Source organism: Planococcus citri, chromosome 4, assembly GCF_950023065.1.
Source record: "Planococcus citri chromosome 4, ihPlaCitr1.1, whole genome shotgun sequence".
Classification (NCBI taxonomy): Eukaryota; Metazoa; Arthropoda; class Insecta; order Hemiptera; family Pseudococcidae; genus Planococcus; species Planococcus citri.
Window position 1 is genome coordinate 53769534 of NC_088680.1, and position 17548 is coordinate 53787081.

The following is a 17548-nucleotide window of genomic DNA, read 5'->3' on the forward strand; positions in this document are numbered from 1 at the left end:
AATCCCAAAATATTATTTATGAAGTACTGGCACTTAGCACAGCCCCTCCATCCGCGTTCAAACCCAATAAAGTTTTTTGGAGGAGAAGTCTGCTGAAACGTCTAAGGAATCATTTTAAAAAATTTCAAGAAAGTGACAACATTTTCTCTGAATTAAACCAACGAGGAGCCGCTGAGTTAAATTATGAAAAAATTGCTCAATTTTCATAAGTCAGTCAGAAAATTTGAATTTTAGGCCAAATTTTGTCTTCGTTTTTTGGGAATTCAAATCCTTTCTCTTATTTACACACTGTAAGAACATCCTTTCAACACTGCTGAGGAAAATTCGGCTCTATAGAAGACACCGCATCGAGCCGTGCTGTCTTTCATATCCATTTACATATACAAAACTCTTCTGGCGTACTGACAATCAGTTATACATAAAAGTACAGATATATAAAATTTCTCGCCGTTATGTATGTTAAAAGTTGAACTGCGGGCGAAGAGAAGACGGAAAAAATCCACCGACAACATGATGGCATATGGCTCTCTTTTATTATCGTGAAATCTGTGACATATACCCGGGTACTATTAAGATAAGAAAATATATATAAAAAGGACCTCTAGGCTATGCGCACGAACCATATAGTTTATACATAAGGCCACCCAGGCCAGCATATAGGGATTTCTTCTTATTGTATTCCAGTGCGGATAAACGTTATGCTGTTTTTATCGCTAGCCAGAAGAACTTCAACAGCCGCATGTAGTGCACTTCTACAATACACTTATAGTCGTACATATTGGCGTCTGTATGTTGAATGATCTCCGATGATACTTTATGGCATAACATGCGCATTCCATGCGGATAAAATGTGCCATATCGCCTCGCCCAATTACCGTGTAAAATATAAAACCATGCAGACTCATTGTTTTATCTGAGGCGTGCCATGCCGACCGGCAGCCGATTAATAAGTCGAGATACGAAACACGGGCTCACTTTGCTTTCTTTCTCTCTTCTCTTTCATCTCACAATAATGTAGACGAGCCTAGTCTCACGGTATACGCCAGCAGCGCACATGCCACGAGTTTATCTCCACAAAGCAATGTACATTCGACTAATATGTATTACCTGCGTATTGTACCTAAGTAGATACCTTTGTACGTAATATAGAAAATATTATTATAATCGTGCTTAGGTTCTAATGTATATCCATTTATTTTACAGATATAGCGTGTACTTTACTTACCCATTTTTCTTGAAAAATTTGATAAAATTTGTCGGCGCTTATTTTATTATCACCGCATATCACATAAGCGACGCTTTCAATTTGTTCGGCTAAGTCGGATTGTTTTTCATACCTGTCAAACAGACATAAAACAAACAACATCGATGTAATAAAAATTTAAAACGAAGAGCTTCTTAAATCAATAAAACAGGACACCTTTCATGAAAACATGTGAATGGGTGTTACAGGTAATTCTATTGAAATTATTTTAGAACCACAAAACCTTTAAGAACTCTCTACAGGGTGTTTTAGGGCCCAAAGAAATGCCTTATATACAAAGTAGACAAAAACTGAAATGGTGATTTCTTGGTGAATCTGTCACCAAGAAGTCACCAAGCTGTCAAAAAAAGTTCAAGGGCATTAGGGACATAAATGTTTCAAAGTTCGAGATTATCTTCTGGTTATTTCTTCACCTATAATTCGCCATTTAAGATATACCAAAACCCACATGATGACTCCTTGGTGAATCTGTCACCAAGAACTCACCAGAACTCACCAAGGAGTCACCAAACTGTCAAAAAAATAATTCAAGTGCAGTGGAGACATTTTAGTGATTAAGGAAACATTAAACAACAATTCACCATTAGAAAGCTAAAAACTCACATGGTGACTCTTTGGTGAATATGTCACCAAGAAGTCACCAGAATTCACCAGAATTCACCAGAAGTCACCAGACTGCCAAAAAATGTTTCAAATGCAGTGGTGATATGTCACCATCAGAAACACAAACCCCATTTGGTGACTTCTGGTGAATCTGTCACCAAGAAGTCACCAAAATTCACCAAGCAGTAACCAGAAATTCAAAAAAAATGTCAAGGGCTATGAAGACATTCTGGTGATTTCTTCACCTACAATTCGCCATAAATAAAACAAATAGCGCACTTGGTGACTGGTGAATCTGTCACCAAGAAGTCACCAGAATTCGCCAAGGAATCACCCGACATTTAAAAAAATTTCAAAGGCCATGAAGACATTCACGTAATTTTTTCACCAACAATTCACCATAAAAAAGAAAAAAACCACTTGGTGACTTATGGCGAATCTGTCACCAAAATTCACCTTGAAGTCACCAGACATTCGAAAAAAATTTCCAGGATCTTGAGGACATTCTGGTGATTTTTTTCAACAACAATTCCCCATAAAAAAGAAAAAAACTTCAATGGTCATGAAGATCATAAATTCAACTTAAGAAAAACAGAAACTCACTTGGTGACTTATGGTCAATCTTTCACCAGAAGTCACCAGAATTCACCAAAGAGTCAACAGACACTCAAAAAAAACTTCTATAGTCATGAGGGCATTCTCGTGATTTTTTCACCAAAAATTCACCTAAAAGAATTCAGAAACACACTTGGTGACTTCTGGTGAATCGGTCACCAAGCAGTCACCAGAATTCACCAAAGAGTCATTGGCTCACCGCACATTCCAAAAAATGGCAAAAGGAGCTGAAGACATTTTGGTGGGGTTTACACCAACAATTTTTCTTTAAAAAGACAATAAACCCACTTGGTGACTTCTGATAAATCATTCACCAGAAGTCACCAAAATTCACCATGGAGTCACCAGGCATTCAAAAAAAATTTCAAATGCTCTGAAGATATTCTGGTGATTTTTTCACCAACAATTCACCTTAAATAAGACATTAGCCTACTTGGTGACTTCTGGTAGATCTGTCACCAAAAAGTCGCCAGAATTCACCAGGGAGTCACCAGACATTCAAAAACAATGTCTAGGGTCTGGTGTTTTTTTCATAAATTCAGCTTTAAAAAAGTCAAAAACTCTCTTGGTGACTTCTGGTGAATTTGTCGCCAAGAAGTCAACAGTATTCATCAAGGAGTCACCAGACACATTTAAAAGCAATTTCTGGGTCATGAAGACATTCTGGTGTTTTTTTCATCATAGATTCAGCTTTAAAAATGTCAAAAACTCTCCCAAGAAGTCACCAGGCATTTAAAAAAAAATTTCACGGGCTCTGAGGACATCCTCGTGATTCTTTCATTATAAATTCCCCTAAAGAAAAGTCAAAAACTCATCTGGTGAGTTCTGGTGACAGATTCACCAGAAGTGAGCAGAATTTACCAATGAGTTACCAGACATTCCAAAAAAATTTCCAACGGTTCTGAGGACATTCTGGTGGTTTTTTCACCAACAATTTGTCTTTAAAAAGACAAGAAACCCACTTGGTGACTTCTGGCAAATCTTTCACCAGAAGTCACCAGAATCCACCAAGAAATCAACACTTATTCAAAAAAATGTTTAAAGGGTCTGAGTATACTCTGGTGGTTTTTCCACCAAGAATTCGCCATAAAAAGAAAAAAAACACCTGGTGGCTTCTGGTGAATCTGTCACCAAGATGTCACCAGAATTCACGAAAGGATCTCCAGGCATTCAAAAAAATTTCCAAAGCCTCTGAGGACATTCTGGTGATTTTTCACCAAAAATTCGCCATACATGGCAAAAAACCCACTTTGTGACTTCTGGTGAATCTGTGACCAAGAAGTCACAAGAATCCACCAAGAAGTCACCAGGCATTCAAAAAAAAATTTCAAGGGCTCTGAGGACATCCTCGTGATTTTTTTCATCATAAATTCCCCTAAAGAAAAGTCAAAAACTCATCTGGTGAGTTCTGGTGACAGATTCACCAGAAGTCAGCAGAATTTGCCAATGAGTCACCAGACATTCCAAAAAATTTCCAACGGTTCTGAGGACATTCTGGTGGTTTTTTCACCAACAATTTGTCTATAAAAAGACAAGAAACCCACTTGGTGACTTCTGGCAAATCTTTCACCAGAAGTCACCAGAATCCACCAAGAAATCAACACTCATTCAAAAAAATGTTTAAAGGGTCTGAGCATACTCTGGTGGTTTTTCCACCAAGAATTCGCCACAAAAAGAAAAAAAAACACCTGGTGGCTTCTGGTGAATCTGTCACCAAGAAGTCACCAGAATTCACCAAAGGATCTCCAGGCATTCAAAAAAATTTCCAAAGCCTCTGAGGACATTCTGGTGATTTTTCACCAAAAATTCGCCATACATAAGACAAAAAACCCACTTGGTGACTTCTGGTGAATCTGTGACCAAGAAGTCGCCAGAATTTACCAAGGTGTGATCAATTCTGAGACACCCAATACACAAATTCAACTTCACCATGCACACAATGCTCAGAGGGGTAAAAAGGGAACGCTATGAGAAAACTGAACCCAAAGCAACTTTTTTCTATTACCGAGTGGCGAGTACACATGGCGACAACGATAATACGATATGAAATATGTAACTGCTCGGCGAGGGAGAAAAAAAATTACCACATCGTCGTTATAATTGCGGTATAAACGCGTTGATTAATCGTCATCGCGACTAATAATAAATATAAATTGAGATAATATATAGAAAAACGTGTCCGCGTAACGAAAAAAAAAGACCTAGTCGGCCGAGCGGCCGCTCCGCGCGTTTAAAAGGTATAAATTATGCCATTTGTAATTGTCTCACAAACGTGCACACACCATCGTACATGTATCTGTAAAAGCGTATTATACTGGTACGTATAGAAGTGCATACGAGTACCTATAACGTGCATATTGAAAACATCGCGAGCTTCTGAACAGTACATATTTTTTTCAATGAATAAACCTATGGCATAGCACAGCGGCGGCCCGTTTGCCGTTCAATGTGCGGTAAGTTGTCGGCGCGTGGGAGGCGTACAATTGAAAAATCATGAGATAGCAATACAATATAGTCGTGTTTAAATGCCATAAAATTACCCGTTTTAATAGTTTTAACGCTGATAAGTTAACAGTGGGAGAGTGAGTGTATTTTTTCGCACGGTTATGAGAATATTAAAGAAGCGAAACTGTTCGGGAACAATTAAGGGAATTGCTGAGTGGAATGGTAGGTGAGGTACCAACATTCCAAAATGCCAAAATCAGAGAATTGATGGATGACTTTTTTCACAATAGGGTCATAGGGTGGATCACGAAAAAAAAAGTTGACCGGTTTTGACCAAATTCAGCATAGACCATTTTGAGTTTAAAGTTACTTGGAAAAAAATTTAGCTCTGGAGAACCTGAAGAGGAGAATTGAGCCTTCAAACAGGGAGTGTTTTTAAAAAAAAATCGTAATTTTTTCGCTTCAGTCACTACAAAACCTGTTTTGAGAAAAATAGACTAGTCTCAAACGAAAGTATTTGAGATTCTGCTTCGATATTGCCGTCAAAATCCAAGACCATTTTCAGGGTTCTACTGAGCAGTTAAAAATTTTCAAAACGCTCATTCTTGAATAAATTTGTGTTTTGAAATTTTTTCCTTCGCAAGTATTTTGTATGAATTATGCCAAAATATTGAAAGATATCATTCCTGAAACTGGGGAAATTTTTGGGACCCACCGGAGCCAATTTTTTGGTCGTTATTACCAATTTCAAAAAATCGAGAAAAACTTGGGAATTTTTTTCGATTTCTTGAAGTTGGCAGTAATAACCAAAAAATTGCCACCACTGCGTTCAAAAAAATTTCTCCAGCTTCAGCAGATCTCTCCAATGTATTGTTTACCAAAAAATTCATTAGGAAAAACATCTTGCGCAGTAGGCAAGATTAACCGACTTTGCTCTGTTATACAGGAAAATAAACAAACAATTAAACAATTGGTTTTATAAACAATTTGAGGCGTGTAATTTACAAAACAAATACTGAAATTTACCAATTTACCGAAATTTATGGATTTACCAAAATTTACCAATTTACCAAAATTAGCTATTTACCAAAATTTACCAATTTACCAAAATTTACCAATTTACTGAAATTTACCAATTTACTAAAATTTACCGATTTACCAAAATTTACCAATTTACCGAAATTTACCGATTTACCAAAATTTATCAATTTACCGAAATTTACCAATTTACCAAAATTTATCAATTTACCAAAATTTACCAATTTACCAACATTTACGAAATTACCTTAACAAAATTTTTAAAAAACACACTCGAGATGTACGCCAGGAAATTGGCTTCAATGTGAATAAACTTGTTAGACAGGCCCAGAATGAACCATGAGTCGATTCTTAGGTATAGCTGCCCAAATTTTTCCGCCTTCTGGAGAAATTGAAAAATTCTGCAAAAATTGGAAATTACACTGAAGGCTCCAAAATGGTTCGAAATAGTGGAATTCAAATTCGAGGAGTTGAACAGAAAATCATTTCTACTTAAAGAATCAGCTTATACTGGTCAAAAAAACACGCACAAACACACTTGAGATGTTCACCTGGAAATTGTATAATTCGTTAAACAAGTTGAGAATAAAAGTCACAACTCGATTTTTAGCTGACCTGAGTATCGAGTAATTTCAGAGCCTTCTGGAGAAATTTAAAAATTCTGGAGGGGTTGAAAATCACGGCAGGGGTTCTTGGTTCAACAGAGTTGATATTAGTCTCAGGATTCTGTGACAACCCTCCCTCCCCCTTACACAAATCCCCTTTATTTTCAACCATCATTAACCCAAAAAAATGTATTTTTTCACCACTGAATTCTCGAATCCGCTTTCAAGAATCAATATTCCTCGAACGATTATTCCTCCAAATGAATAATGATTTTCTAAAAATTTGGCAAAAAACAAGACTTTTTTGCAATTTTAATAAAAGAAAATATTTTTTTTGCGATGTTGACTAAACAACTTGACTTTTTTTTGTCAATTTAAAACAAAATCGGTGTTTTTTACAGTTTTTATAAAAAAGTAGGATTTTTTGCAATTCCGGCAACAAAGTAAAATTTCTTGGTAATTTTGATTTTAAAAAAAATGATTTTCCTGAAATTTTGACAAAAAAGTAGGTTTTTACGACCAAAAAAAGCAAGACTTTCTGGAAAAAGTTGCTTTTCTGCAAATTTGGCAAAAAAAGACTTTTTAGCAATTTTAATACAAAAAGAAAAAAAATGTTTTTTTTGCAATTTTTACAAAACAATCAGGCTTGAGTATTTTGTCAATTCAATACAAAATTAGTGCTTTTTACAGTTTTTACAAAAAAGTAGACTTTTCTGCAATTCTGGCAACAAAGTAAGAGTTTTTGGTAATTATGATAAAAACCTGATTTTATTTCTGCAATTTCAACAAAAAAGTAGATTTTTACGACAAAAAAAATACTTCCTGGAAAAAGGAGGCTTTTCTGAAATTTTTTCCAAAAACAAGACTTTTTAGCAATTTTAATGAAACAAGAAAAAGCATGCTTTTTTACAATTTTCACAAAACAAACGGGCTTATTTTGTCAATTTAATATGTACCTACAAAATGTGTGTTTTTTTACAGTTTTTACAAAAAAAACAGGTTTTTTAAATTTTGACTAAAAAGCCAAATTTTCTGGGCGAAAAACTTATTTTTCTGGAATTTTGACAAAGCAGACTTTTGCGACCAAAAAAGCAACATTCTTCGATCAAAAAAATAGATTTTCCGCAATTTTAGCAAATAACAAGACTGTGTGTTGCAATTTTGCTTCGGAAAAAGAGGATTAAATAAATTGATCACTTGGAAAAGTGGCAATTCGAGGTTTTTCCATTCGGGAAAATTTATTCTAGCTTCAGGTTAATACCTGCAAAGCTAGTTTCAAAATTGATTCCAATCATAAATCGCCAAAAATGAGCAATTTTAGATTCTTAAAACATCTCTAAAAATCAAAAAATCATTTTGGGTCCTTGAAATTTTTGTAATAGAAGTTTCTAGCTTTGCTCTGTCCAAAAATCACGATCTCGTTCAAATCGTCAGAGGCCACCTGAACTTCCAGAGGTTTCCTTGTGAGCTGAAGATGACCACAATGCTTCCAATAATTCCCTTAACTTTTTGAATATTACATTTGATCTTTTGCATCCCCTCCCCTCTAACTCAGAGTTCTGCATCTTTTCCTAACCTCTTTCTAATGTAAGTCCTCAAAACTCCAAAACATGAGAAAATCACTGCTGAGGATAAAGAAATAAATTACCCACTGACTTCAAATTTTGTACACAAGAACAAAAATACTTCCTCTTTTCAATAAGCTGAAATCAATTTCTGTGCCTTGATCATAAGTTATTATGAGGGCAAATTCTCACGTGAGGGCTTAATTTCCATATCTTGTAATACACTCAAAATATTACAGATCACGTGATCTCACTTATCGAACGTTTGAAAGTACCTAGGTACGTATAAAACTTAGAAGTAGAACTTTGAAAAAATACATTAGACACGTATGTACATTTTGGATGTAGGCTGCTATAGGTGTATGATGTATATTTACAACAACTTCGCGTGATTTTCAATCTATTAAAAAGTACAATATTCATCGAGAATCCCCCGCTTCGTACTACACATAGCATCGAGGAGAACGTACATCGTACACAGATAGATAGTGGTACATATAAAGTATACTCTACTACCATCACAAAGTACCTGGTACACTGCATAAATAACATGATAATCGTTATCGAGTCGAGATGTAGAATAACATAAATAATCGGCCCGTCGATGACACTAACTAGCTCATTACACGCAGCATGTAGAACCTTACAGCACAAAGAATCCAGAATCCAGAGCGCGTATTTTACTCGAGTATGATTGACAGGTATGCGCCTCGTCCCTTGTGAGTTGACGCATACAACAGCCATGTCCTATGTTTATCTGCACACACGAATCGTTTTGTGTTCGCCGACACAGCCTCAGCAACCGGTAACCATGTTACGCGCTTCGGCCAACTCTCCAAGACGACGCGACGCGAATTTTTTCTTACCTCTGGTAAAGGTCTGGGTATAGTATGACTGTGTATCTCTATCCTATACCAATTAAAAATAAGCCAAGATACCAGCTAGATACGTATAGGTACACCGTGTTTAGATACACGAGTATTATTTTTTTAAATTACATATCGGATAAAGATGAAAATTCAAATATCTATAGAGGACTGAAATTGCCAATATACAAGGTTGTATCGGTAGTATACAGTGTCCAATAGTCGTGACAAACTAGTTGACACAAGCTTTGGCGGTAAACGAAGGCGCGATCTAAATTATTATGGGAACTGACCGAATAGCGTAGGGGATCGTGACGTACAAGTGCGAAACATTTGTCCGGCTACTATCTACAATCTACCACTCGAGCCTGGTTTACCGCATCTGTCTGTATATCGTACTTTACCTATGCATCGCCCTGTTCCTCGTACATACGTATAAACGGTAAGCCAACTTGCTAGACGAAACTCGAGTAATACCATAAATCACGCTGGGCTGAATGATTCGTCGTTTTTCCTCGTCTTTTGATAAATGAAAGGTATTTTTCAAATCGACGTCGATGTTGATGATAGCAGACTGGTGTTTAAAGTTTAAGCGATGGTTGAGAAATCAATTCAAAAATCTTAAGGTACCCCCTCACCCCTGCATCTTGAAAAAAAATTCATTTTCTGAATCAAAATAATTTTCCAGGAATCCCACTTCTCTCATTCTCTACAATGATCTCGTATATTTTATTCCAATTCGAGGAGACATCAAAAAAATTAATAAAACGTAATTTGAAAATGTTTCTATTTTTACATCCAATTCCAGATTTAACTCCCCCTCCCCCCCTCCCTCCCTCCCTCCCTCCTTCCTTCCTTCCTTCCTTCCTTCCTTCCTTCCTTCCTTCCTTCCTTCCAGACCACAATTGTTTATTTGTTTTTTGTTTTGTCTCCTGTATTTAGATCCATAAATAAACTTCTTTCCACCATTCGTCGTAACGTAGTCAACAAATTGTTTCGACAAATGCGTCACTGATCTTTACACTAGATCTGTATAAATATCGCCACATTTCAGAACTTGGAAAACAGAATAAATTGTGCTTCGGAAGTATTCACAAGTTCAGCTTAAAGCTCTTGCCGATCATTCATTCAGTCCTCTATAAATTCATTATCATCATTATCGTCGTCATCATCATAATTGCCATCATCATCATAATCATCATCATCATGTACCAGTACAAATACTACCCTGCAGAATCTATGAACAAAGAGGTGAGATACTGATCTAATTCAAAATTAAAACGTCCTACAACTCCACAGTCAGCGGTGATAACCAATTTGGTACTTTTTAATTTGAAAAGTTTCGACCCATTCGAGCCAAAATGACATTTTTTTAAAAACTTATATCAGATTTAAGCTCTTCAATACACTAAGAATTTATTGAAAAAAAAACTGAAATTATTTTTCTATTACAGTTAGAAAACAATTGCAAAGAAAGATACATAAAATGCGCACGAATTGTTATGAAACGTCCTATGCCAACCACACCAATGGAGGGTCCAATGCCGATGACATATTCGCCAATCACATCACCTGAGGTATCGTCAACATCTACTTTGAAACCAAAGAATAAGGTACAGTGTTGCAGAAATTTTTATTCAGCGATTGATTTTTTTTTTAGAATGTAGAAAGAGGGATGAGGGACTCTATAAATTTACAGTGAAGTTTTTAGTACCTAAGTACATAAAAATTTCAATTTTTTTTTATTTTTCAGTAGATCGATAAATTAATACATATTGGTTGCTTTTTAAACTTGTTTTATCTTTGTTCACAGCATTGCTGCACAATTCGAATAAGACTTGGCTTTTAATCACAAGCGTTTTCATGATACGAGGCTAAACGTTCATCAAAGTGTAGCTCATACGGATAACGACAGACGAAAATGGATTCTTCAGCATCACAAATTATCACTTAGGCAATAAATTAGAAATTATAATATCATCTGTGCACCTAAATTTTGATTAATTTTTAAAATAAATTATGAAATAAAATCTTGTGTTTCAATTAATTTTTCAATGCTTGAATAAAATTACATCCATTCAAATGGCAAATTACTTATTGAGAATTGACTTGAAAATTCCAAAATCACTTTTTAAAAAATAAAAAGAAAGAAAAGCATGACACGACCATTCACTTGGATTTTGAAAACATCCTGTGAATGTTACGACAAAATATAGAATTTTGCGATGAAATTATTTTGTTCCTAAACCATCTTTTTTCATCTTGTATAAAGGTTTCAAATGTTTTTCACTTAAATCAAAATGAAAATGGCAAAAAATTAGCAAAATAATGTCGATAGTGTTGCAAATGTAACATTAGATGAGGAAAAAAATGCTTCAAATGACCAATAAATTTCAACGGAAAAAATCGTAAAATGGTACAAAAATTTTGTGAAATAACTGAGTATTCTTCAAATTACATAAAATATGAAAAACATACTTGATATCAACAACAACAACAGAGTAAAATAGAGTAAAATGACATTAAAAATCATTGCTAATGAATGAGCCAAAAATGGGCAAAAAATTTGCATAAAAATGTTTGAAAATTTGATGAAGCGAAATTATCCAATAATCATCATCCAACGTGACATAATAATTGTTGAAAATTGAGGGGAAAAATAGCACCAAAACTTCAACATTTTACAACATAGGTATCTAGCCTCTAGGTAATGAAAACATTTCATACAATTTGGGAAAAATGAGCTAATTCGGATAAAAGTCAGTAACAATGAACTACCTATAACAATTAGTACCTAAGTATAAAATGAAAAAAAAATCTTTGAAACAGTCTGTTTCAAATGTCGAGAAAAAAAACAGAGAGTCTACAATAGTATATTACACAACGAGGGCCGAAAAATCACTTTTTCTCCGAGTTTAGTGAAGTAATTTTTCCTGAACGAGGGTGGAAAGTACTTATTTTTACATCCGAGCGATTCTCGCGAGGTTGGAAAAGTAGTACTTTTCACCCCTAGATAGGAAAAACTTTTTATAGATTACAATTTTCTAGAAAAACTTGATTTTCCAGCTTTTTTTGAAAAACCAAAAAAAAAAAAAATTAGTCAATTCTTCAGAATTGAATAAATTGTATTTTCTCTGAATTTCAAGAACGTTTTGATGCTTACTTTACACTTTGCGAAAATCCTGAAGGAGGATAAGAAAAAAGTAGGTATGCAATCGAAATTCAATGCAAAAAATAAAATTAATGTAAAATCTAATAATTTTGAGAATTTTTTCATTTTTAATGTTCAAAGCAGGTTTCAAACTCTCGTGAATAGAGATGTGCAGTCTGAAAAGTGAAAAGTACTTTACTACTTTTCTTTCAATATGAAAAGTTGAAAAGAAAAGATCCCACTTTTCATTTCACTTTTCAGTTTTCACTGAAAAAAAAAGCGAGTGACCAATCAATTTACTCATCAGAGAACACTGTCCTCATTGATGAAGTCAAAATATCAAGTTTCACTCTCTCCACTCCTTCACCTTCGCAATTCAGCACCCATATATGAGCGCTGAATTGCATTTTGATATTTTTCACAACATTTTTTTTCAAAACTGAAAAATCCAAAAATGTAGAGGCTCTAGAAAGGCTCAAAACTACCACTATTTGATTAAGTAGGTGAACAAAAATGATTTTGTTTTTTTGTGAGTTTTAGGTAGGCAAAAAATACATCAATTTGAAGCTCTTACAGAGAGCCTTAAAATGAGACTCACATGATTCACTTTTCACACTTTTCAATGAACCTTTCACTTCACCAAAATTACTTTTCTGAAAAGTGCACATCTATACTCGTGAGCATCCGGAAATTTTCAAGTTCAAAACCATATCTAAAACAAAAACAAGCTTTGTTTTTTTTTCAAAAAAAATTTTTTTGTGAAATTTGAAAACTAAAGCTACCTAAGCACCTACCTAAAAAAATCAGTGAAATTGGCAAAAAAATGATAAGAGATTTTTGAGAAAGCGGATGAATATCGTCAAAATTGTGTAATGTTTCTCTCTAAAGAGAAATTAGCCATTATTTGGATAAAAATCATTGAAAACGAAGTACCAATTCACTAAATACTGCGAGAACAGTGGATGGATGGCGTAGCCAGGATTTTCTCAAGAAGGGAAAAATCGAAATTGGAGGTAATTTTTTGAAAACCTTTCGTGATGTATGATGAATGATGATGTTATAAAAATAAAGAGAGCGAAAATTATTCAAAAAATGAGTCCAAAAAATGAAATAACGTCCATATTTGCATGTTTTATTTCAAATGTTTGCTCGCATGGGGGCAATGGCCCCCTTCATCCCCTCCTGGCTACGCCATTGCTGCGAGAATTGTACTAAAAGGAACAAATGAGCATCAAAAAGCTGACCACGATAAGACATTTTGTGAAGTAATCCTAGAGAAATGGAAAAATTTTGGCGCAGCAATGGAGAAAATGTTCCTTTTCAAAATTCCATAAAAATGATTAGATACTTTACTCAAAAAAAAAAAAAAAATCAAGCCTAAAAAATTGTAAAATATTGGAGGATTAATATTAATTTACAAAAATATAAAAAATTAAAGTGTCATAATTCAGAGTACGCACAAATAAGTGAATAGAAAAATGAAAAATCAATAATGAATAAATAGGACACAAAAAAATTTAAAATTTTTTAAATATAAACTCCTAGGTACACACAATTTTTTCTGATTCGGAATAATATTTACGTTTCGAAAAAAAATCTCAGCAAAAAATAGTTCACTCTCATCCTTCAACTCTCTTAAATTCACCTCAAATACTTAATCATTTCGATTTTTATTTTGAGAATTGATGCGGTTATAATCAGACGTTAGCTGAAAGAAAACTGATTCGATACTTCTCGATATGGTGGCAGGGAAAATTTTCTATTGAGTACGTAACGTATTTCAACTTGACTTCTACGCACAATTTATAATGTTTACATAATTCCGAGCCAATGATTCCAAAATATAAACTAGAGAGAGTGTTTATTTATTTCGGATGTTTTTCCAAACCATGCAGTTTATTTTGAAAACCACGACACCTAGTTACATATTGAAAGGAAAATAATCGTACAGAGTAATATTTTCCAAACTCGTAGATCTAGAATCCTTTAAAAAAGGAGTTTCCGAAAGCAAGTGGATCATTAATCGTGGCATTAACGAATCGTACAGATCATTGTGAAAACTTAAAATTGAAACAAGAAAATTGTAAAAAATGGATTGCGATAACTGGGTGCTAACTATCAGAGTGAGTAGTCGACTTACATAAATTTATTTCAATCTCTTATTATAATTTTGCAAGATTTGTGGTTACAAAATATTGTTGTGATGGTTTTAGCCAAAACGAGTCACCAAAGAAGAAATAAGAAAATGCAGTAGGCCTAGTTGTTTCTCTGATGAAAAACCTGTATATGCTGGATATTCGGCGCCACCGCAAGCATATTATCCGTTTAGAGCTCAAGCTCCACCAGCTCAAACTTATCAGGTATGATAACAAAGAACTTACATGTATCGATCATTGATACGCTACAATTTTAACATAATTTTCTATTCACAGGCAATGCCTCGAAATAGCCCGTACTTAAATAAGCCGCAAAATCAATCCGTAGAAGATGAACAAAGCAGTCCTTTGGGTAGAAGCGAACAGAGTCAAATTTACACAAACTCCGGCCCTTCTTCGAGTAGCGTGGAGTACCAACCCAATGGACCAATATACGGATATCGTGGAGGTCCTCTGAGCAGTGCGCCATATCAACTGAATGGTGGTCCAGTATACGGAAATCGTGGAGGTCCTCTGGACAGTGATCCGTATCAACTCAAAGGCCCAGTACATGTATACCCAGAGTCATCCTCGATACCTAAATTTTTATATGGACTGATGGGTCGTCGTCGTAAATAAAGATACGTAGAATATTGCTGCATCGGTACATTTTATATGTACAACTCTATCTACTCCAGAAAATGGCTGTTTTTTTGATATAAATGTACTCATACACTAATATAAAATAAAATGAACACTGTACTCTAATCGATAAAGCAAAACATGAATGCAAATAAAATATTATGTAAAAAAATACACGAGCATTATTTTATATTACTAAACAAATGAAGTGCTGAGGATGTTCCGCATTTTATCGAAAAATCGACTTCGAAATGTTCAAAAGAAAATAATAGAAAAACTATTCAGGAATTTCATTATTTTTCATCGTTTGATTGAGAATATTCACACCAGCGAGTAGTTGGGAAGGAAATAATCGTAAAATATAATGCATTGGTGACCCAGTTCAAATGCGGAGAGGCCATACCTCTTGGCCTTGCCTAACTCCGTCCAGATTACCGCCTACTTTATCACGATAATTTAACACGCTTATTATCAATCATACGAGCCAGTTCTGATTCGCTTGAACGATGGTAAGAATGGAAAATATATTTAACGAGTGAGAATTTATGTATGTATTTTAGAGTATTTGAATGTTTAAAAAATTAAGAACACCAAAACTTGAATAATAAAGTTAGAAAAGCCAACTTCGTTCAGGATATTTTCAATGCGTTTAAAAAAACTGAACATTACTTGAGCTTTCATAAAAATTCATTCTCGTTCAAATAAACCGATAAATATGCTAAGACATAGGGTTTTTTTCCAAAATGATCATTTTTAGAAAATAACCAACACTTATTCACTTGCATTGATGAATCAGGAAATAAAATAATAAATTTTTTTAAAAAAAAATAAGTAGGTATCTGAATTAATTTGCACAAAGCTATAACAATAAATCCTCCCTCCTCTCAGGATTATTTTTACTACTTTACATTTTTTTCAAAAAAAAAAAATCCGATCAAATCACCAAAAAATTTCTTTTAGGAAATTACAATTTAAAGAAATGAATTTGCCTATTGCACAAATGAAATTTTATAATTTTTTAAAACTTTTTAGACATTTTTTACTGTTTGAAAATCATTAGCAATTATCAATAGGTAGGTAAGATCTTTTACTTGGAAAAATTTGTAAGTATTCGGAAAATCCACAGCCAGAATTGATAATCCGTCAACTCTGATTGAGCTGAACTGATGCTTATTAAAATACCATGCCATGTACAATGTACATCTTCGAACTAATTTTTTTACTGCTGGAGTTTATTTTTTGATTTTTACAGAATTTTTAAAAATGGCTGAAATTTACAAAAATAGGAAGTAGGCATTTAAATCTTGAAATAAAAATTTGAAAAATTGATTTCTGGACGACAGTTGACCTTCGTTTAAAATCCAACTTCTTTTGAGCTGATGTCAAGCATGCATTGCGACAATTCTATTGAATCTAATAAAAATATGAACTTTTAGGGTCGGCAGACCTATATATTCGGATTCAGCGCGAAAAATGCTGTAATTTGGCACCAATTTGAGCCATCAGTTTTCTCGGCCAAAAGTTCAGAAAAATAGTGAATTTTTGAGCTCTTGCTGAGCTTTAAAGCAGCAGCTGCGGATTGGCAGACCGAGTGCTTTTAAAATAGGGGTATCTGTACTAACTTTTGAGACCAGTACCAGCTTTCACTTATTTCAGGGCAATTGCAGTGGGTATAGCTCTTCCACTAACAAGGGAACTCTTGAGGTGTCCGCCTCCGGTTTGAACGGAACCGCAATTTTTGGAAAGAGCATGTTCTAAAACCCCCAAATCCAAATTTTCAGCTGCCCAAGTTCATTTTTCGATTTTTGGCGAATTTTTGAAAATCCAAAATTGACTGTTTTGGTTATTTATGCTTTTTTTTTAAAAAGTACGTACTTGATCTGTAAAACTGTTCAAATTATGTCCTAAAACTGATATTAACCCGCCAAATTCAAATTTCGCCATTTCCAGCCATTCTGGAGCTTCCAGCGCTATTTTTCAATTTCTCCAGAATTTTCAATTTGCTCCAGAAGGCGTGAATATGAAGTTGGGCAGCTAAAAATCGAGTTGTGTGTTATACTCGACCTGTTTAACGAATTTATCCACATTCGAGCCGATTCTGAAGTGGACACCTCAAGAGTGGTTTTTTGATCACATATTTTTCAAAATAAAAATACTTATTCAAAAATCAAAAATTTCTCGTTTGCGAAAAAATTTTCGAAATTTGCGCGAATTGCTGTATTTTGTCATTAATTAACCATACGAGATCGAATTTCGCTTTTTCCAGCCTTTCTTGGGCCTCCCTTAAATTTTGGGATATTTTTATTATGAAAAAAGCTGGTCAAAACCCCCCTCTTGAGGTGTCCCCTCCAGAATATGCTCAAATGTGAAAAAATTCATTAAACAGTTCGAGCATAACGCACAACTCGATTTTTAGCTGCCCAACTTCATATTCACGCCTTCTGGAGCAAATTGAAAATTCTGGAGAAATTGAAAAATCGCGCTGGAGCCTCCAAAATAGCTGGAAATGGCGAAATTCGCCCTCGTGGGGTTAGTTCACGACAAAATACTGCGATTCGCGCAAGTTTCGAAAATTTTCTCGCAAACGGGAAATTTTTGATTTTTGAATATTTTTATTTT

At 34.5% G+C, this 17548-nt stretch overlaps 2 protein-coding genes and 1 long non-coding RNA gene across 5 annotated transcripts in view; 2 read left to right on the forward strand and 1 right to left on the reverse strand.

Moving 5' to 3' along the window:
• The window catches only part of LOC135844090 (NADPH oxidase 5-like), a 142587-nt gene that overhangs the window by 30809 nt on the left and 94230 nt on the right, over positions 1–17548 (reverse strand). For all 3 annotated transcript variants that reach the window (XM_065362200.1, XM_065362199.1, XM_065362198.1), the window contains exon 4: positions 1226–1337. In XM_065362200.1, the coding sequence (XP_065218272.1) occupies positions 1226–1337 (112 nt within the window). The remainder of the gene's footprint in view (positions 1–1225; positions 1338–17548) is intronic.
• LOC135843201 (uncharacterized) lies at positions 10053–11031 on the forward strand. Its single transcript, XR_010558255.1, has 3 exons — positions 10053–10252; positions 10456–10614; positions 10815–11031. It is a non-coding gene; the product is annotated as an uncharacterized LOC135843201 (long non-coding RNA).
• LOC135843141 (uncharacterized) lies at positions 14156–15103 on the forward strand. Its single transcript, XM_065360903.1, has 3 exons — positions 14156–14275; positions 14366–14512; positions 14585–15103. Exons 1-3 carry the CDS (start codon positions 14243–14245, stop codon positions 14924–14926), a joined length of 522 nt encoding a protein of 173 aa, XP_065216975.1. The 5' UTR covers positions 14156–14242; the 3' UTR covers positions 14927–15103.